This window comes from Lutjanus erythropterus, chromosome 15 (assembly GCF_056507025.1).
Source record: "Lutjanus erythropterus isolate fLutEry1 chromosome 15, fLutEry1.hap2, whole genome shotgun sequence".
NCBI lineage: Eukaryota > Metazoa > Chordata > Actinopteri > Lutjaniformes > Lutjanidae > Lutjanus > Lutjanus erythropterus.
Window position 1 is genome coordinate 25,797,777 of NC_139331.1, and position 22,256 is coordinate 25,820,032.

Consider the following 22,256-nt stretch of genomic DNA (forward strand, 5'->3'; position numbering starts at 1 on the left):
TCTTTTTTTTTTTTTTTAACATGTTAGATTTTGCAGTGTGTTTGATGATCGTCTTAATTTAACTGTGGAAATAAATTAATCAATTCTTTTTTTTTTCCTGGACCATAGCAATTCTTGTTTTATTCTGGATATTTTCCTTAAAATAACCGCCAACTGAAGGTCTTCGCAGCTTTTATTGAGCCCACCACCTGCAGATCGTCCCCTCGCTACGTTATTTTACGCGGATTTATTCATTTATTTCAGCTTGATCCGTGATCTCCGCGCTAATGACAAAAACACAACAAGATCACATCTAAGCTCACTTTGGGCACGGCGAAGTGCCGCGCATACCTTTCCGTACCAAGTTGACGCCCACGCTAAGCGTCCAATCGCGACACGACTTTGGGCGCCGCCGTCCAATCAGAGAGCGATGGGCACACCGTGGGCGGGTCCAGCGCGGCTCCGGAGAGGGACATTGAGATAGTTGAGGAGAGGAGGCTTGTTGGGCACGAATGCCACTCGTTGCGCGTCCTTATAATTTGGAGAGGTGTATGCAGCGCACGGCCCGTTCGCCTTTCCAGGTGGAAATCCAGGAGGAGCTGAGACCGAACTTAACTGGGACGACTGCTGAACCCGGTTCAGGACAGGTGAAATTCCCAGCAGGCTGCCCAGTAAAGGCCACGGGATCGATTCAGATTGTAGGGAAATACAGCGCGGGTAGGAATACTGCAAAAAATATCTGTCTCAACAAGTCTGTCAACTTGTACTGGATGTTAAACATTTTTATTTTCTTAAAACAAGTGAAAAAATCGGCCAGCGAGGTGAGATTATGTCACAGTTGTTGTTTTTTCTCCAACGCTGTCGAACACGTTTCAGGGATTGTGTTGGATCAAATGACATTTCCTCGATACTACTGCAGTGATCAGCAACATGATGCACTGTGTTATCGTCATTTTACAAGAGAAAATGCAACATGCAGAATTATCTTATCTCTTTGGCAGACGTTTTACTTGTTTTAGGATAAATATTAAAGGCTGATTTGGTGGCTGAATGATTATAATATGCCCTTCACCAAATTTTGAGATTTTTTTGTACCAACATGGTGAGCTTGCTCTGTAAAAGTAAAATAAGCATTTTAAAAAATTATACAATTATGACTGTATTATAATAGCCTACTTAATACATGTATCTATATATTCATAAAATTAAATACCATATTGTGTGCAGGTAATTGTCTTCTGATATTTGTTGTCATGTTGGTGATTTTAATATTAAATTGTCCTGTTTATAGTGTACCCATTGTTGCTGCTTGTCTTAGCGACACTGCCGTTTTAATCCGAGAATATCCTGCTTAAATCTTTCTCGGATAAATCAGACTTCTGATTGATGTGTAAATTAATCTGTAGCGTTGTTTTACAGAGTCAGCTCCATCTGACATGCAGGCCTGCATCAGGAATACATCAAAATAACACCAGGGGCAGTTGGACGGTTGCATCATGTCCGGGTTCAGTGTAAACTTAAAGCCTCTGAGGATCAAAATGCAACAGATATGGCTATAATGTGCTTTTTTTTTTCTTTGTATTTTGCAGGTCATGGATGAAATCCCGCGGCAGCACCGTGGAGGTTTAACAACAACCAGCTGAAGTATCACTGACCGCCAGCAGGAGTAGGACCAGGGATATTCACGCGTTTTGGATTCAACTGTCTCTTTTAAAAAAAACTCCAGCTTCTTTTTAATCGAGTAAAAAAAAAAAATCTGCAATGAAAAGGAGGCAGATCGGAGGGGAATCCGTCAAACTGCTGATGTGAATGACCACCGTCTCGTCAGAGCAGGAAGGATACAGTGAAAAGGCGCCGAGATGAAGGAGAAATCCAAAACGGCCGCAAGGACTAGACGGGAAAAGGAGAACAGTGAATTTTTTGAACTGGCCAAAATGTTGCCTTTACCGTCGGCCATCACCTCTCAGCTGGACAAAGCGTCCATCATAAGACTGACAACAAGTTACCTGAAGATGAGAATCGTTTTCCCTCAGGGTGAGCGATTACAGACCATTAAAAACAACAACAACAACAACAACAAAACAAACAAGACAACACCACAGATTTACTCTCTGACTTGTTTCCTCCTGTCAGCTGTGGAGCTCAAAACTGATAGTATTTCCAGTTTTCTCATTTATAACTTATTGAATAATTATGACCATATTTTATCAACGTATATGCAGGACGTTACGATCACAAAATCTGAAGAACAATATACCACACATGTTTCAAACACCGCAGTAAATAAAGAAAAAATAGTGTCTAAGAGGGTTTTTTAAAAAAGCACAATAGTTAATAGAAATAAAATCACTATTCCATGAATCGTTATTCTGTTAGCTCAAAACCGATATTATTTCTATTTTGCATGTTCAACTTCCCACTTCTGACCTTTTTTTATAAACGTAGTTGCAGTACGTCAAGGCCACAAAATCTGAAGAAAAATATACAATGAATATGTTTCAAACGACAAACAAACAAAATTTCAAGAAAATCTGGGCTTCATGAGGGATAACCGCTATTCCACGAGCCATTATTATTCTGTTTGCTCAAAACTGATATTATTTCTTATGTTTCATTATTAACGTACTAAGTAATTATGACCATATTTTATAAACGTATTTGCAGGACGTTAAAGTCACAAAATAAAACAATACAATACATATGTTTTAAACCACAAACAAACAAAATGACATTTAAAAAAATCCACGAGTCATTATTATTCTGCTAACTCAAATTGATATTTTTAATCCAATTTTTCATTATTAACTTATTAAATAATTATGACTTCATTTTTTATCAACTTACTTGGTGAACGTTAAGGTCACACAATCTAAAGAAAAATACATAATACATTTGTTTTAAGCCAAAGTAAACAAATATAAAATTGTAAAAACACAAAAAACACTATTCCACAAGTCGATATTAATCTCGTAGCCTATAATTAATTATTAAATATATAATTAAATATATATATTTAGGTAAGGCGTGTTACTTTGACGATTAGTGCGAATAAAATACTAATATTACAATTATTAGGGCCAGTAATGTGAGAAATCATGTTTAGTTTATTAAAAATACTCTGAAGGAAGATAAGGAAAAATAAATGTAACGTTAACACATCGCTGCCGAGGAGGCACAGGCTCACTTTAAGCCATACAGAAATATTATAGGAGCGTCATAGTCGTTTTCCATCGATCTACAGGGAGTCTTTACAAATGGATTATGATCGTTTTTAATTCCGTGTGTCTAAAGGAGACGATCTGCCACCATCTTTTATAGTACAGGTCTCTGCAGGCTTCTCTGACTGCGTGACTGAGAACAGGACGTACCAATTATACAAAATAAAGACCCTGCACGGCTTCTAATCACCCAGAGCCATGTAAGCAGGACGCACACACTCACACACTCTGACACACCGCCTCTCCTGTGTGCAGGAAAAACGCTATTAGTGATGTGCCATGAAATCAAATCTCAAGTCCACGAATGTAACAGACAGGTCATATTTTGGTGTCATAACATGCAACATCAAGGCTATAACTAGGCTATATAAGACAGACTAAATGGTAAAAAATATACATCCAGGAAGACATGAATTTGTGGTACTTTTTTAATATTATGTATCCTTCCGCCGAAAAAAACAGCCCTTTTTTGTTGTTGGTCCTTTTTTTTTCTCCTACATCCTCTCATCTGCAGGGTTGATATTAAGCTACATGTCCGACAGCGGAGACCTATTTTCATTTTCATTTACAGCAGGGGAGACGAACACCTAATTTATTGATGATACCCGAGCTCCATGAGATTTCTGATGAAACTGAATGAATTTCAATGAGCAGCACCACTGGCTACTTGCTTTGTTCCATTTTAGACTGAAAACAGTGGCCTACACTGAGGCATTTATTGGACCAAAAACATGTAGAGATGCACATATTTATGGTTAAATTTAAAAATGCACCTTCTTTATATTGACAAAAACAAAAATAAGGATAAATATGATGATCTTTCTTGGATAATATGATTAATTAAAATATAATCATGCTATATGTAATTAAAAGTCTACATCGGTGTTGTTATAAGAGGCACTTTGCTTGTGAACCTTCACTGTAAATATAAATTATTTATTTTAACTTAAATAGTTAGAGTCCAGGTTGCCTTAAAATTTTAAGTTGACTGAATTTGAAAACACATGTTGAGGCAATTTTGTAATGATCCAAAACAAATAAACATTTGTAAATAAATAATCAAAATATTAATTCAGTTGCATTTGGTAAAACATGTTCAATAGGTTACGTTAATTCCACTTATTGCTTAAAGACAAAACAAACAAACTATTGTTTATAAGTCAGTGTCTGAATGTGACTGAATTTGAAAAGACAAGTTGAGGTAATTATAGAATGAACCAAAACAAACTTGATATTAATTCAGTTGTAGGCTACTTGAGAAAACATGTTCATTAAGTAAATTAATTCAAGTCTTCAATTCAAGAGAAAACTCAAGTTTGAAGAACTCGTGGTTATAAGTTGGTGTCTGGGCTGCCTTAAAATTTTAAGTTCAGTCAATTTGAAAAGACAAGTTGAACAAATAAACTTGATATTAATTCAGTTGTACTTGAGAGAACATGCAACTCACTTCAAGACAAAAAAGTTAGAAGAGCTGAAGTTCTGAAGTGATCCTGAAAATAAATACCAGAAGTTTTAAGTTTAATTAATTTAATACCAATAAATAAACCTTGTATATTCACATCCATTTAATGAGAAAAGTGGAGTTAATTCCGCTAAATTCCTGCATTATCATATAATTTTTACAGTGTTGTAAACAGTAACACATTGTTGAGGCTCCTGTGTGAAGCCTGAACATCATGTGACAGACAGGAAAGGACACTGTAAACGCTTTAACACTAAATAGGCCTTTTTAACAGACACGCCTCTGGCTCGAGGGTGTGTGTGTGTGTGTGTGTGTGTGTGTGTGTGTGTGTGTGTGTGTGTGTGTTACGCCTTTTTCAGTAGCCTAACTGTAAATTTAATATTAATGTAGATTAATGTAACCACTAATTAAAGGTGTTTTACTTTACATTATTAATATAAGGCTATATGGTGATAGATTTTGAACATTTTTTGACCAAATATCGATATTTGGCAATATTGAGACAATATTTTAAGAATGGTAGTGGATGCTTTCAGCATATATTAACACAATGATAAATAATCATCACTAATATGGATATAATGACTAAGTGTGTGAATGCAAATACGAGCAGAGCCAGACTAGTCTAGAAAATTCACTTTACTGTGATGCAGCCTTTAAAACCAGGAGAAGACAACACTTATGTCGTTTATATGATTTCATAATGTCATGCAGCAGCCAAACAGCGTTATTATTTCACTCTGTGCAGGTCTGGGTGAAGCTTGGGGTCATGCAAGTCGAACAAGATCTCTGGACAATGTTGGCCGAGAGCTGGGATCTCATTTACTGCAGGTATATTGTGATTATCAGTATTATTATTATTATTATTATTATTTGCAGCAGAATCAAGCGGAGATGTAAATCCACTGTGTGGCTCGACGGTGTGAGTGATTCTGTAACTGTGGCCTGTCGTCTCTCTGCAGACGTTGGACGGATTCATCTTTGTTGTGGCTCCGGATGGGAAGATCATGTACATTTCAGAGACAGCGTCGGTCCATTTGGGACTGTCTCAGGTCCGCTTGGTCATTTATTTATTTTCTGTCTACACTTAGATGCAATGACTTCTATTTTGATTTGGTTTTTTTTACAGAAAAAAAAGTCCAAAATCTCTGATTTTAGCTTCTAAATGTGAATATTTAATGGTCTCTTTAGTCTTCTATGATAGTAAACTGAATATCTTTGGGATGTGGATAAAATAACACATTTGAGGACGTAATTTTGGGCTTTGGGAAATATATATATATATTTTTATTATTATTTTCTGTCATTTTATAAACCTGATTAATCAAGAAGAAGAGAAATAATCGCTTTCAGCCTTATACTCTAAAATGAATTGAACAAATACACGGTCCTTCCGTACCTGTTAATTACCTGAGTTATTCTCAACAGGTAGAGTTGACCGGGAACAGTATTTATGAATATGTCCACCCTGCCGACCACGACGAGATGACAGCTGTCCTCACGCCACATCAGCCCTACCACTCACATTTCGTCCAAGGTAAAAACACATTTCTTCTCACGCGGCCCGTGTCGTCTATTTGCAATTAAATTACAATTTACTCTGTCCAGAATCCGCACAGGGTTTATTATCAATGCAGCGCATGAGTGTCAATATTACACAGATGGGACACAGACGCACTACTGTGCGCGTTTTACAGCGGACAGAAATACAATGTCGAATTTCTGCAGGAAGCATTTTGAAACAGTAAATCGCTTCACACGTTTCCAAGTATCTATTTATTTATTTATATAACACAAATAATGCATTTATTTTCTTATTACCATTGCATATCATTATTAAAATTAATTCAGATTTAATATTTATACGTGCGTCCTAGACGTTTTTAAATACGCAGACATATATCAGAGTCTCTTTTGTTTCCTTCTTTGAGATTTTCTTGGTAAATCTTGGTAATTAAATATTTCTTTCCTCCTTCAGAATATGAAGTGGAGCGCTCTTTCTTTTTGCGGATGAAATGTGTGCTGGCAAAAAGAAACGCAGGCCTCACCAGCGGTGGATACAAGGTAGGCAATGAAGCTTTGTCGCTGGCCTATATGTGATATTTAATTAACTCTTTATTACTTAACAAAATAATTCATTGCAATACAGTAATTAATGTAATGTAATGAGAAAAAACACGGAGACACACATTCAAATGCTCTTTAAGATTATTTTATTTAATTATTTATTTATTATCTTATTATTTTTTGGCTTTCCTTGCTCTTTATAGACTATTTTCTTTAATTATATTTTATTTCTGTTATTATTTTATTTTAGTTAGAAAAATAATACAGTATGAATTTTAATATTCATTTGTATGAAAGTGTATTTCAATTATAATTCTATATTTCTAGTCAGCAGCATATAAATTATGCCATGAATTACTTTTCTCCAAAGTGATTAGTGAATAATCAAACCTGCTGTCATAATCTGGTGTGGTGGTTATGTCACTGTCTTGCTAATTACTTATGTTTTTGTTTGTGCTTATGTGCTTTTGTACAGTATGTCTTCTTTAATGTTTTTGTTGTGTGGTTATGTCATTGTTTTACTATTTATGCTCATGTGCTTTTGTATGTTTTAATGTTTTGACACACAGATGAAAATTAGCCTGTGTGGCTAATCTATCTGGCACATTTACATGATGGACTTAAGTGCTCATGTTAATTAATGTGCATTCTCCCCTCTTAAATAAAATAATCAAATTAACTTCTTCATAAAGGGACATTTCAGGATTTTTAAAAAAAATCTACATCTACATGCTTCACCACAGGTGATCCACTGCAGCGGCTACCTGAAGATCCGTCAGTACAGTTTGGACATGTCACCTTTCGAGGGCTGCTACCAGAACGTGGGTTTAGTGGCGGTGGGTCACTCTCTGCCGCCGAGCGCCGTGACTGAGATCAAACTGCACAGCAACATGTTTATGTTCAGAGCCAGTTTGGACATGAAGCTCATCTTCCTGGACTCCAGGTACACAGGCAGTGTGCATGGTATTTATTCGTTCTCTTGAGGTTTCTTCCTTTATTGTCTGTTTGCTTACTGCAAGCTTTTTCATGTCAAGGATCCACAGAACAGACGCACAACAGACCCCTGATTCAGAGGATTTTATCTCCAAGATTTCCCTCTGACTATTTTTCTTCTTTCCATGTTGTTCCAAGCTCCAAAAACATATAGACAACATGCAACATACAATTTGGAGACTTTTTTCTGTCGTGTACAATACATCTGAAACTGAAATTGTCTGTACCATTTGACCCATATGATCTAATATTCAAAAATGTTTTTATCCAGCTTCATTTTACTTATTGCAGTTTGCTTTTTCAGACTGCAAATCTCATGCAGTTTCTCTATATCCTGCGTCTGTAAACTTATAGCCTTGACACCTCATTTCATGCAAATCAAGTGGCAATCTCCAAACTTTTGGTGCACAGAGACGTCATTATTTGTCTGCATGTGTTCAGCCAACAAAGTGATCCGTCTCTGTATCTGTATTCTGATAGAAGACCAGAAGTGGGCGTGGTTTATACAGGAAGTCACATTAAATCGAGCAGGCGTTTTATTTTCCAACCTAATATTCATTGGCAATGCAACTGTTGCACCAAAGTATCAAAATAATTTAATATTGGCAAATAATTAATTTTGAAATATATTTCCATATCCTCATACTGCACTCTTTCTTTTATGATTTGGGTCAGCCTGGGAAACTGGAAAAAAAAAAGTTTTAAAAATTGAGAGATTCTGTTTTGCATTGGAAATAGAAACTCTACAGATCAGACATGCAAGTGTATAAAACTATCCTTCAATGGAAAACAATAATCTCATCAAATCATTATTGATTCAAGTAAATGCAGCTTTATTTTAATTGTGATGAGGTTAACAAAAATTAGCAACCTCAGATGTGAGAAATATGTTTCCATCATTTTATTTGTGCTTTTCTGTTTAACGTATTCAGATCCAGGTGCAGTGCTACTCTAGACTGTTTTTAAATCCATGTTTTTTAATAAAATGAATGATGGCTGAATTCCATTTAGTAGCTCTAGTTTCAGAGTCTCATTTTTGTTCATGCTGCCTCACCGTCACAATGTCACGTCTTACTGCGACACCTGAATGTGACAAAACTTATCACATGGGGCCCCCTACAACCAAGGACCCCTGCTGGTCCCCAGAGCCTGGTCCCTGCTGCAACTAATGATTATTTTCATCGTCAATTAATCTTTAGATTATTTTCTTGATTAATCAATTAGTTGTTTGATGCATAAAATGTCAGCATCGGTGAAAAAGGACAAAAGAAACCAGGAAATATTCACATTTAAGAAGCTGGAATTAGAGAATTTGGACTTTTTTTTTCATAAAGAAAATACTCAAATCAATTAATCAATTATCAAAATAGTCTGCGATTAATTTAAAAGTTGACAACTAATTGATTAAACGATTAATTGTTGCAGCTCTAGTGCAAAGCTCAAACCTTTTTCAGGAGGGTTGAATTAGTTTTTAGAGAAACAACTGGGGCTAAAATTGTTGCCTGTAAAACACAAGCAATTAGAACTGCATCAATTAGTTGTCAACTTTTAAATTAATCGCTGACTATTTTGATAATTGAATAATCATTTTATGTCATTTATAAGAAAAAAAGTACAAGTTCTCTGATTTCAGCTTAGTTTGTTTACTCTCCTGTGACAGTAAACTGAATATCTTTCTGTCTTTCTCTGTGGACAAAACAAAACAATTAAAGAAGTCCCCCTGGGCACTGGGAAAAACAACGATTGACATTTTTCACCATTTTCTGACATTTCATAGACCAAGCAACTCATGGATTACACAAGGAAATGACCAACAACCCGATCTAAACTGAAAATAACAGCCAGTTGCAGCTCTACAAGCAGCCCAGACAAATATGAAACATCCCTGGATCACTCTGCATATTCCTAACACAGCTTTATTAATTTCTCTCCAGGGTGGCAGAGCTGACAGGTTATGAGCCGCAGGACCTGATAGAGAAAACCCTGTACCATCACGTCCACAGCTGTGACATCTTCCACCTCCGCTGTGCGCACCACCTCTGTGAGTCACACGCCTGCTCTCTATTATGCTTTTACAACAGGCTGGCTGACCTTCTTTTGTCAGACACTCACCGCTTAGGCAACCTGCTGCTGCAGCAGCCACCACGTGCAGACAATCACACATGTCACACACACACACACACTCACACACATGTCGTTAATTACTTTAATCTCTGTCCTGTGTCTGATTCTTTTATCTCCTTCAGTGCTGGTAAAAGGCCAAGTCACCACTAAGTATTATCGTTTCCTGGCGAAGCACGGCGGCTGGGTCTGGGTCCAGAGTTACGCCACAATCGTCCACAACAGCCGCTCCTCACGACCTCACTGCATAGTCAGCGTCAACTACGTCCTCACGTGAGTCTCACTTAATGTTCAAATACTAAAACCCAAGAGAAGCTTTTCTTAAGCTATAAAGAACCCTCATATTTTGTTGATTTTGGAGGCCCCTGTGGACAAAATTGGTAGCAATTCCTCTGTTATGACCTCAAAATATAACATCAAAAATAAAATTAATCAAATAAAAATCTCCTCCTGCTTTCTTTTAACTTGCTGACATACGACCCACTGCAACTTTGCCTTGGAAAATGTAAACACAGACGGTTTCATCCGATTTTAAGGAGAATCTTATCACAAATGGTCTCTCACAGTTATTTTTGTAATGTAGGGTTGGGCATCGTTTGGATTTTAACAACTGGATTTGTTTTTGATTTTTCTTATTGATTTTGGTTTTTAATGATTCTCGATTATTTTGAGTGTCCTCCTTCATTCTTCACAGCACAGATGTATAAAACGCTAATTACCACAGATAAATTATACCAGCAGAAAACACTGAACTAAGCTTACGTTAGCTAGATAAATGTGGCAGCGATGGTCTCTCTTCTGGTTTCTTGAATATTTTAAGTTAACCCAGGCTAATTTACTGCAATGTTGAACAGTGTCCCATCCTTGTAAAGTGTTTGGTAACATAATATTTGCTAAATTGAGATGATTGAGGTATTCAACCTACTTGTAACAATTTATGTCGACCAGCAAGTTAGTTCACATTTACCTGCTACCATCTGCTATCAATTACTGGCTGTCTTACGATTGATGTCAATTAGCTAGCTAGTTAACAAGCATTTTTGCTTGATTAGCTATCAGCTATAACTAGCTAGCTAACAACTGATTAGTGATTGATGCACATTAGCTCACTAGTTAGCTAGTGTTTTTTTCCCTTTTTTTACATTAGCTAACTTAACTTGTGGCTTTTACAGGTCCCTCAGCAACATCTTTTAAACATCTTCATCATTTGTTTTTCTTTCCAACAGACAAACTGAGCACATTAAAGCATGTCAGGGACTTAAGAAGGCTAAGTTTAATGAGACGAATGCATTAAGAGATGGGAAAATATGCATGAATTAAACTTGCATGTCTGTAGGTGCAGACAGCTTTTAATTTGAAACTAGAGTCAGTGAAATTTGTACAAGAATCGATAAGTAGGATTGAAACCAAAATTTCTTATCAATACATTTGGAATTGTAATTTTAGAATTGTTTTTCAGAGACAAAATCTACTGTCATACTTTCATGTATGAAAAAGCTACCACTCATGCATATAAATTGATTGGAGTGTTTCATTTGTAATTATGCTTCACGCATTTCCGATATTAAGTTGTTATACTGATTGTATTTTGGGCTGAAATCCCTGATATTACAGCTGCATAAACATAGGAACACAAGGTTTAAGGGACTATACTGGCTGCATTTTTAATTGTGTTTGCAGAGGGAACAGCGCTGAATATTTAACCAGATTAAGTAAAATCAGATCATACACTCTTATGATCCATGCTTGAGGCTCACTCTCTGGTGTGACGGGTCTTTGTCTCTTGGAGAAATCCTTCTCTTTATCCCTCTGTAGCCTCTCCGTACAAATCCACCAAACACTGCGGCTACAGGGCTCAGGCTCGGTTGTGTGTTATGAGAGCACAAAGCACACTCAGGCCCTTAGAGACAGCAAGACAAACACCAGGGTTCAACCCCATCAAAAAACCTCTACTGTCACCATCGATCTGCAGTCTAAGGAAAGCAAAATCGATCAAACGGTGAACTAGGAATCAATAGCTATCTCATAGCCGTAGCACATGTTGGATTTTCCTCGTTAGGTTTGGTTGATTCACATGTTGCTTTTCTGTGTGTGTGTGTGCGCTTGTGTGAGTCTCTGTGCGTGCATGCATATGGCTGCACTCTACGTATTGATTTCTTCAATGCAGTAAGGAGAAAACAAAGTAACTACATTAAAATGACAGCGAATTTCCAAACGCATAATTAGCTCTTACGTGGGACGGAGTAGCCAAAAAGCTCACACTTAGCAAGAGCACGAAAAAAAAAAAAAAACATTAAAAAAACAAACAGAAATTCAATCACCTTGCCCCGACAGAGCTTTAACCCAACAAGAATCCATTAATAAATCATGTTTGGAGGTTGGCTGGTGGCGTATTTCAGACATGAGGTGCTCTGACATTGACCCTGAGGTGGAATTCGGCTAACACAGCTGAGTTTGCACAAAGGCCCAACATTATTGGCTCAGACATAAGTCAGCCAGGGTACAGATAGGATGCAGAACCAGCCACCGCAACTATACCTGCAAGAGCAAATAACACTCACACTGTGTACTGGCTATCCAAACACAGCCTTTCCCCTAAGGTGTTGTACATAAAGAATGGGTCATATTTAGAGTCATATTAAAGAGGCTGGCTGTGCAGGGTCAGGGATGGGCCACAGGGTTTAAAATGCCAGGCAGCTGCTATTACATACTGTTGATGTGATAAGTTAAGAATAGGCTCATGTTTGCTGAACACTTGACACAGGAGCCTTTTTACTCCCTCGACAGTGACACTTGGATTGAGTTCAGCCGCAGGACAGTGGGTTAAAATGTCAAAGATGGGGCACAAGCTGCATGCACACATATCAGTAAAAAGACGCCTGCATTGAACAAAAAAACATGATGCTTGCAGAGGAGGCTCGGTGCACGTCCGTGTGTGCACAGGTATGTTGCTGTTCTGCAGCGTTCTGGCAATGGTTGTACGGCAGAAAAGAATGATTAACTTCCTTCATGGTGTCTGTTATTTTTCTCAGAAGTGGGAGGGCTTAATCTCCTGGACTTATCTTAAATGTTGTTTTCACTTCTCATAGACCTCACATCATTCATAGCATAGAAAGTGTGTTTGTAAAATAAGTCTGTGCAGCTATCTATATTCAATATTGGCCAAGACGTCTGCAGCAGGCTAATTACTGATTATGTCACTTGGTGCAATACTACCACAGACTGTATATGAAAGAAAGGGAAGGTATGAGGATTATTTGGGGGAAATGCTCACGTAAAGGTTTGAGAAGCTCCGTCTGTCCTCCCTCAGAAACGTTCGAATTGTCCTTGAGCAAGGCACTCAACCATCAGCGCTGAAGTGAAGCCGCTCAGTGGCCCGCAGCAGACACAAACAAACCTGAACAAAAACAAAGTTGAGATTCATGAATGTTTAAACAAAAGTAAGACTCTAAAGTGACGCTACTCAGCAAGCAATAGAGTCACTTCAACCTCTTGACTACATATAGCCCCCATTTAGTGCACCCGTTTGTAACACACGGTCGTGAAACTGATTAAATTTAGTTTTTGCCCACACAGTTTGCAAAATGTATGTCAACAAACTGAGATTAACTGAGATTTCATCTAGTAGGAAACTGGTTGATTCAAGATCCAAGATTGAATTTATTGTCCCACAGTGTAGAAAATGTCTTGTGCTTATCACCCAGGCTCTATCCATAAAATAAAATATTCGATATACCACAAATATACATACAAACTTCTAATAATACACAGAACAGATAACAATAATAATAATAACAATAATAATAATAAGAAGAAGAAGAAGAAGAAGAAGAAGAAGAAGAAGAAGAAGAAGAAAACAGAAAACAGTTATAACATCAAAGTGTCACAAATTTGTTTAATCATTTGATCAGTTGTATGTTGAAAGAGATATGATATTGATAAATCTGAAGGAATTTCTTCAGTCATATTTCACTTATAGATAAAATCTGGTCTATACAAAGATGTAATTTCAATGAATTTATATTGGAGAGGTTCTGAATGTAAAATAAAGAAATTTAGCTTCTTGTTGTAACCTGACATGGATGCACGAGCACTTGGTTACAGCTTTGATTATTCTGACAGTACATACAAATTCAATTAAAATTTCTATAGCAAATTTAAAACAACATGAGCTGACCAAAGTGCTTTCCAAAAATAGGCAGGAGAAAAACAGAGCGAACAACAAAACATGCATATACCCAACAGGAGATCAAGATAAAATCAATGAGTTATACAAACTCAGAAAACAGCCACCATGACAGGACAAATATTGACAGCATATTAAGTACGTTCAAAAGCCAAAGAGAAGAGGTGCACATTGAGCTGTGCTGTGTAAAATTGCTTGCTGTGAGGTTGAGGTTGTACTTAGCGCTAATGTTAGCATGCCGACAATGAAAATGCTAACCTGCTGATAGTTAACAGGCATAATTTTTCACCAGTGTCACTAGTCAACAATTTGGGAGGATATTACATCCCCTTTGTTGATGTTGAAAAATGTCCCAAATTGCATCTGACTCATTTACCTGACATCCTCATTCTCCATCCCCTGCATAGAGAGTACAGGATCGAGAGCGGTTGTATAGTTGAATATATTAGTCTTATCTGCCTGACTCATTAATCATTTATCTAACTGAAGTTTGTGCAAGTTAGAATCTGTGGCCCCAACCATGGGAATATCAATAGCTTAACTGTGTTGTGTACCGATAAACACATGGCACCGTCTGTGGTGCTGAAGCAGCAGACAGATTTGTATTTGCAACTTTTCTCTGAGTCCTGAGTTTGTCTTGGATCTAAATAATATTTTATATGGAACAATACCGAAGTAATTGCAGTCTGTTCACTAGTCGCAGAGGAATTAAATGAACCAGGTCCTTCCTCTCGTTAAAAATGAACAAACTGCCTATTGAGTGTCACCATTTTAGTTTAACGAGTTAGCATGCTAGCATTTGCTAATTAGCATTAAACACAAAGTGCAGCTGAGGCTGGCAGTGTCATTAGTTTTGCAGTTTTCTGGTCTGGTCTGGTCTGGTTGACTTCACATTACACTTAATAAATAAGTTCCATGCAGTTGAGAAGAGAGATAAATAAGAAAATAATAAACAAGAGATGGAGACACAACGTTACTGCAATAACCAGCAGCAACAGCTTCTGTTTATTTTCTCTCCCACATGTCAAAAACTGAATTACGCAACTCTGGACACACTACCTCAAACAAAGAGGCTTTGAAATCACAATAGATGATGGTTCAACCCTAGACCTGCTAAATGAAAAGTCAGGGTATCACCAAAGTTTATCCTGCTGGAGACATGAATGTTTGCACCATCCATCCAACACGTGTTGAGACATTTCACTCATAAAGTCTTGGTCAAACTCATGGTAGTGTGAGGGGAAAACTCATGGTCCAGTTACTACTAAAATATTTTAATTACGACCAAAATGTTGGACTGACTGATTGACATTGCAATTCCTAAAGCTCCTAGCATGGCTAAAAGGTCACAACCTGGAACCTTTTTTTTTTTTTTTATGTCAAATAGAATGAAAACACTAATGAAAACTCGGGTGGGTTTAGGATAAGACCATGTTTAGGGTTACATCACCAAAGCGACTCACAAGACAAAAGTTACATTACGCAACTAAGCTGACGTGTGTAACATTATGTACTTTACTTACTTTACTTTATAATGTCTTGGTTTCACATGGGACACAAACCCTGGTCCTGTGTTTGTTTTAGCAACCCACCCATCCCACTTCCTCCAGATGCAGACTTTCTCACTATTTATACTATGATTGAAAGCCCAGTGCGTCTCATACAGCCACAAATGGCTTTTCATTCCTGTCACTTGAAAGCCTGCATTTCTTGAAAGCATTTCTTTTAGCTGCTGACGGCTGCCATACGTGTCTGTATGAGTGTCTGTCTGAGGGGCGGTGACAAAAACTAGCTGGGAATGAGACTGGGCTGGGTAATTGTGCTGAAAAAAAGTTTTATAAAGAAAATATCTAAATGATTTGAAATGGCATCATGTCCTTGCAATGTCAATCTTCTCACTGATGCAAAACAAACCCACAAGACTGTTGCTAACTTTGGTTGATGCTGGGCAGTATTTAGATAATCCAACACCATTTTAATGATAATTAAACCTAATAGTTTCATCCCTAATGTCTTAACATATTGTGTTTGTGTCAAAAGGGATACTGAGTACAAGGGAATGCAGCTGTCCTTGGACCAAATGAGCCCCACCAAGCCGGCTTTCCCCTACGCTGACAGTCACAGTGAAGACAGGAAGAGCACCAAGTCACGTCTGACCCAGGCGAAAGCCAAAACCAGAGTGTCACCCTACCCACAGGTAATAAACAGCCCGTTTTATAGAGCTAAATCAAGAAAGGCTTCATTGTTAGAGAGAGCTTCACAAACTCTCCGAACTGTGATTTTCTTGTGTCCGTCTGCAGTTTTCAGCTTTCAATCCAGAGCGTTCAGAGTCAGACCAAGACAGCCAATGGGGCGGGAGTCCTCTGACGGACTCTGCATCTCCTCAGCTGTTGGATCCCGGTGAGGCTGCGGAGGCATCTTGCGCCTACCGACTGTATCCAGACTCGGGCTCCCTGTGCTACGGCCTGGGTCTGTCCGAAGAAGATCTCGCCCATGCCCAAACACACCCTCACACCACCACCTGTGACCGCGTGAGGTGCCAGAGCGGCCGCTACTTTCTAGGAACCCCCCAGTCTGGAAGAGAGGTGTGGTGGGACGCCACGCGCTCTGTGCTCTCCCTGCCGAAATCGTCCGTGGAGAACAGCGAGGGCTACGAAATTACATCCTACCATGGAGCCATTCACGGTGAGGTGTTAGGGTTGAGACCACAACCATCTGTCTCTGAAAATAGCTCTGGCCTAGCTTCTCCTGGTAGCTGTTTTCCAAATGTTATTATGGGACATGCTAAGTTGTTTACGCCGTCTCTTGCCAGTGTGCCGATTGCTACCATCTGTTCAAAAATTGCCTGCAATTGAAAGCCAAGTTATTTCACATTTCACATCCTCAAACAGGGAAACAACCCCCACTGTGATTGTGCCAACACATTCGGTCTAACAGACCATGATTTCATGTGCATTTAAAGCAGAATTTCACACGTTACACAGGCAACTTGTGGTTTTAGTAACTGCAACTTAAAATATGAGAAGAAACAAGGATTCTTTCCACCTCTGGACTGCTACTTTTTTAAAGAGTGACAACGTTTCGATCACCAGGACCTTTCTCAAGATCAAATCCAATCATGAAGTGGCATAGTGCTTAAATATAGCTCACAGTGCACAGCTGTGTTGAAGGTGCATCAATAATGAAATGCAGCAGTCACACATTTAAAAATAAAAACGAAGTCAAATAGAAAAATTGAGGAAGTGAGGGAGACAGGATGAAAGAAAGATTTAATATGTGTATAACAAAAAAAGAATCTCTTCTTTACTCTTATTTGTCAAGAAGTAGAGGACACACATCATGTTCTGAGTAGTTTTCATGTACATTGTTAATGCCGTCAGAAAGTATCAAATTACTTATTAACACAGTGTAATTCATTGATTTCATTGTTGAAATGTGACCATTGAACTCTCTTTACAGGTCGGGGCCACTGGGACGAAGACAGTGTGGTGAGTTCACCTGACGGAGGCGGGTCCACCAGTGATTCGGGTGAGCGTTACCACGGCGACCACTTCCGGGCGACCCCTCGAGAGCCCAGCAAGATGGAGACCCTGATCCGAGCCACGCAGCAGATGATCAAAGAGGAAGAGAGCCGTCTGCAGCAGCACAAGGCACCGCTGGACGTCTCGGGCCTCGCCAAAGCCCACAGCCCGTGCTTCACCTCGTCGCTACCCCACCACTCGCAGCTCACCATGCCCAGCGTGGTGTGCCGCGGCCCAGGAGCCCCCAGCATCGACCTCCCCTCTGAGCGCCTCCATCATCGGGACGGTGTCAAAGTGCTTGGCCCGCACGACAACGACGAAAACACGACCAGTCCGGCGTCTCTGTCTCGTCTCAGCAGCCCAAGCTCAGACGGGATCCCCAGGTCGGGCCTGTCCCTCACCAAAGACTACATGCAGACGGATCTGTCCCCCCACCCTCCGCAGCCCCAAGGGAGCCCGCTGGTCTATCCAGCCCAGGAGAGGCAGTCTCTGGACAGGCAGGCAGCCTATGCTTTGACTGGGTACTCCCTGGAGCACCTGTACGACCCGGAGAACCTGCGGAGTTACTCGGGCCTGGCCTGCGGAGGAGTCCAGTACGACGTGGCGTCCCACGTGAGGATGCAGGCCGAGCAGATGCAGGGACACAAGGCCACCTCAGTGATCATAACCAACGGGAGCTGACGATATCTGGTGCAGATGTTCTCGAAATGAGGATCTTACAGTGAGGTGGTGCTTCATGCACGTGAACACACTGACCAGGTGCTTGATACAAACGGCAGGACAATTAAAAAAGAAGGAAAGGAACCTGCACTGGGTTGACGTGCAGATCAGCCTCTGTATCAGACTATTCTCCTGTCTTTATCATCAGAGGATGATACGAACTAGTGTTCAAGAACAGACGTTTGGTATGCCTCTTCACAGGGCAGAAGTTTGCTCCATAACACGGGAGTATAGTGTTATTTTAAAGGGACAGTTCACCCCCAAAATCAAAAATACCTCATTTTTCCTCTGGCCTGTAGTGCCATTTATCCATCGAGATTGTTTTGGTGTGAGTTGCAGAGTTTTGGAGATATCAGTAGTGCAACTAGATGGTGTTCAAAGCACCAAGAATTTGAAAAACTTCACATCAGTATCTCCAGAGTTCAATGTTAATGTGTTTTTTTTTTAACTTTCCTGGTTGGGATAGTGAATCACAAATCTACTTGCCCAAAGAAAATTTTTATTTCACAAAATTGTTTTATTTATTAGCGATTATCAAATCACAACAAAGATTAAAGTGGATTGTCACGTTTAATCTAAAGCTGCAAGGTCTATAAAATAAGAGAAAAATGTCTATACCAGCTTCTCAAAGATTCACTAGCCCAACAAGGCATTTTACTTGCCCTGTGCAAGTGGGCAATCCTTATTGCTTAGCTCAGGTCTCTTTCCAGAAATCATGACCCAGTTCCTCAAAATAGTCCACACACCTTGTTGTGGGCAGTTTTTCTTTATATTTGAAAACCTCAACAGCAATGTCAATGAACTTTCTACTAGAAAGAAAGTAGTTCCAGTAGATTCTGTCACAGAGCGAAAATAGTTCCTACATGAAACAACAAGGTCTGTGGATCATCTTGAGTGACTGGGTCATGTTTTTTGGAAAAAGACACTGCTGTTGAGATTTTCAAAAGTGTTTTTTAGTGCTTGTAGTAGAAATTAAGTAGTAAGAACTACTTTTTTTCCTAGAGAGTAATTCCAGTAGATTCATTAAGTAGGTCCTACATGAAACTGCTCACAGCAAGGTCTGTAAATTATCTCTAGAAACCAAGTCATGATTAGTGGAAAGAGACGTTGAGTTTTTCAAATGCATCTTAGTGTTTTGAGCACCACAAGCTGAGTGCAATTTAGTTCCCTTATATTCAAAAGAAGGCAGACATGTCTATAACTGATATCTCCAAAACTCTGCAACTCACACCAAAACAATCTAGATGGATAAATAGCACCACAAGCCAGGGGGGGAAAAAGTTGTATTTTTCATTTTGGAGTTAACTGCCCCTTCCATGGTGGTGAACTGAATTTTCCTCCCTGTAAAGACGACCTGAGTTTTGCATCTGGTTAAACATCAAGCCAGTGTTTCTGTTCCCAACGTCTCACGCACCGTTGGCCATGTGAGTTAATCTGTCCTGGACACGATTTCCAAAGGCAGTAAGAAAATGTGTTGTTCCATTGCCCCTTCACCTGAAAACTCCGTCGCACAGAGCATAATGTTTGACACATGAGGTGCAACATGTGGGAAAGGAAAGTGTTTCACTATTAAGATGTAAGATGTCAATGTTTCCTGGTATTTATTTGTCAGTGGGCTGTTTTTCTGTATGTGTCTTTTTTTTTTTTTATGTCCAAGTAGAATCTTTACTGGTCGCATTAAATTAGTTTTGGTGTTTGGATCACACCAACATTAGATTTTTAAGTGGAAAAAACAAAATAAAGTGGAAAAACAGAAAGAAAAAAAATGCTTCTGATATGTAAAAGTGTAAAATATGCAGGTGAAACTGTTTTAATGTATATGTGAAATGCCCTCACTTAGAGCGCAAAAGTGTGATTACAAAACCACGACATGTGTGTGATCTCCCTGTGCCCTCTAAATACAGGCATTGTATGTATCAACCTACAGTTGTGGCTGAAACAATATTGTTTACATATCAGAGTATCATTTTTCCTGTTTTTATCTCACTTAACCATCACCCAACCTATTAGCATATGTGGAGTATGCTTTTAAATCCTTAAATCCTGCTGCACATGCAAATGTTCTCAAAGAAAACCATACGTTTTTTGTTTTTTGTCACAACAGCCTAAAGGGTTAAAATAATTGAAACAAACCTATCTAAAAATATGTTGAATGTCTTTTGTTTCTTATTTAATTTATGATGTAAATATCATCACACAATGAACTTTTGGACAAGAAGTGACAAGATTATTTATTAATTGGTTTTAACAAGTCTCTTAAATCTGAATACAGTTGCAAACAAATAACTTTTGTCTGTGTTGATTTCTGTTGTACAGCTGTTATCTTAAAATTTCTTTGAATGAAGACAAACAACATGCTGCTCCTGCAGAAATGCAATTATAGACATTTGCATAGGGAATGCATTTTGAGAAAAAAATAAATAGACTAGTGACTGACGGATGTTTTTATCAAGGCAGACACCAATACTGATTATTAGATATGAAAGAAACCAATGACAGATAGTTATAATTGGTATAGATTTGCAGCAAAAATGAAAATCTTTATGTTAAAATTTAGAGCAACACGAGACTTTATGTATGTTTAATTAAAATAGAACTTTTCAACATTATCGTAAAACAACTGTGCAACAAAAGTGCAGAGTGGCCTTCAGCGATTCATTAAAGTTAACTAAAAATTTAAATAAATAAATAAATAAATAACATAGATCCCTGAAATTTTTGAAAATTATTAAAGAGAGAGGGGCAGCTGCATCAGAGTGAAAATAGCGCATATTTAAATTAATTTACCTCATCGGCAATCGGATAAAAATATATTGATTACAATAATTGTAAAAGTTTAATATCAAATCTCATAATCAACCAGGCATGTCATCAATCAACCCTTAAGATATACGCATACATATTGACAATAAGTTAATTAGTTAGTTTTATTTTTCTCGTAATACCAAACATTTGTCCTATCGACACTTAGCTATTTATTAATCATAAAAACATATAACATGATATAAAGATAAAAACATGAATATACAAGAGATCATTAAGGCTGATGGCCATGTTTATGTGAGTTTTATCTTAAATTATTTGGGAAAAATAAAAAAAAAATAGAAAATAGAAAAAGAACACATAAGTCTGAAATCTTAAAGCACTGGTTCCCAACAAGGGGGTCCCGACCCTGATAAGGGTCACCAAAGCTTCACTGTGGGTCACGATGCTCTCTTGAATTTGAAGTGTAAGAAAGCCTTTTATTAAATATACAGCAGGCCTATATGTCAGCAGTTCATTCATTTCTGTGAGGAAAACTAAATGAAACTGTTATTTTTCGTTTAAGTTTGGATTATTGTTTAACATATAGTACACAGTTAATACCAAAGAGCTAATAGAACAAGTCAGGTAGAAGAATAAAACACTGAATTTCTCAAAAAATAATCCCATTAAATAAATATGTATGATTGTTAAAAATAAAAAAAAAATACATCATCCAGGCAGAGAATTGCATAACTGTCAACAAATGGACACCCATCAGTCTTTTTAATGAATCTTACGGTCAACAAATCCCTGAAAAGACCAAAACCAACAATGCATGCATGAACAAATACCTTAAAAACCTTAAAAATGGGTTGCAAATATATAACGTTGTTTTTTTTGGAGAAAGTTAAATTATCCCCGTAAAGTTAGCCGAGAACTGTAGTTTTTAGCTGACTTTACTCGATTTGGAGTATGAAGTGTAGTTAGCTGGGGACTATTTTCAGTTGCAGACTTGACTCGATGTGTTTTTAATAGTTTTGGGACAATAAACAAACATAGAAACAAGTTAAATCAGGCTTTAGACACAGACAACAGCTACATTAGGACCAGTTCATTGTTAGTTTTGGTCTTTTTATGGGATTTATTTACAATGATTCAAATACAGAACATAAAAAGCCTCATTCTTTGATTTTTTTTAGGTGTGCTCGACCACAAGAGAATTAAATGAGGGCATTATTACAAAC

At 38.1% G+C, this 22,256-nt stretch overlaps 1 protein-coding gene across 2 annotated transcripts; it reads left to right on the forward strand.

Moving 5' to 3' along the window:
• The first annotated feature begins 494 nt into the window (after nucleotides 1-494).
• Nucleotides 495-18,607, forward strand: LOC146314508 (single-minded homolog 1-like). Of its 2 annotated transcripts, none has more exons than XM_084737252.1 (12): nucleotides 495-696; nucleotides 1,569-2,013; nucleotides 5,408-5,490; nucleotides 5,622-5,711; nucleotides 6,088-6,196; nucleotides 6,638-6,723; nucleotides 7,470-7,669; nucleotides 9,654-9,760; nucleotides 9,966-10,113; nucleotides 16,067-16,223; nucleotides 16,327-16,711; nucleotides 17,486-18,607. In XM_084737252.1, exons 2-12 carry the CDS (start codon nucleotides 1,839-1,841, stop codon nucleotides 18,226-18,228), a joined length of 2,283 nt encoding a protein of 760 aa, XP_084593378.1. In that variant the 5' UTR covers nucleotides 495-696; nucleotides 1,569-1,838; the 3' UTR covers nucleotides 18,229-18,607. The 2 variants fall into 2 exon arrangements, with proteins under 2 accessions (XP_084593378.1, XP_084593379.1); XM_084737253.1 differs by having other exon boundaries at nucleotides 500-626.
• Nucleotides 18,608-22,256: the final 3,649 nt, after the last annotated feature.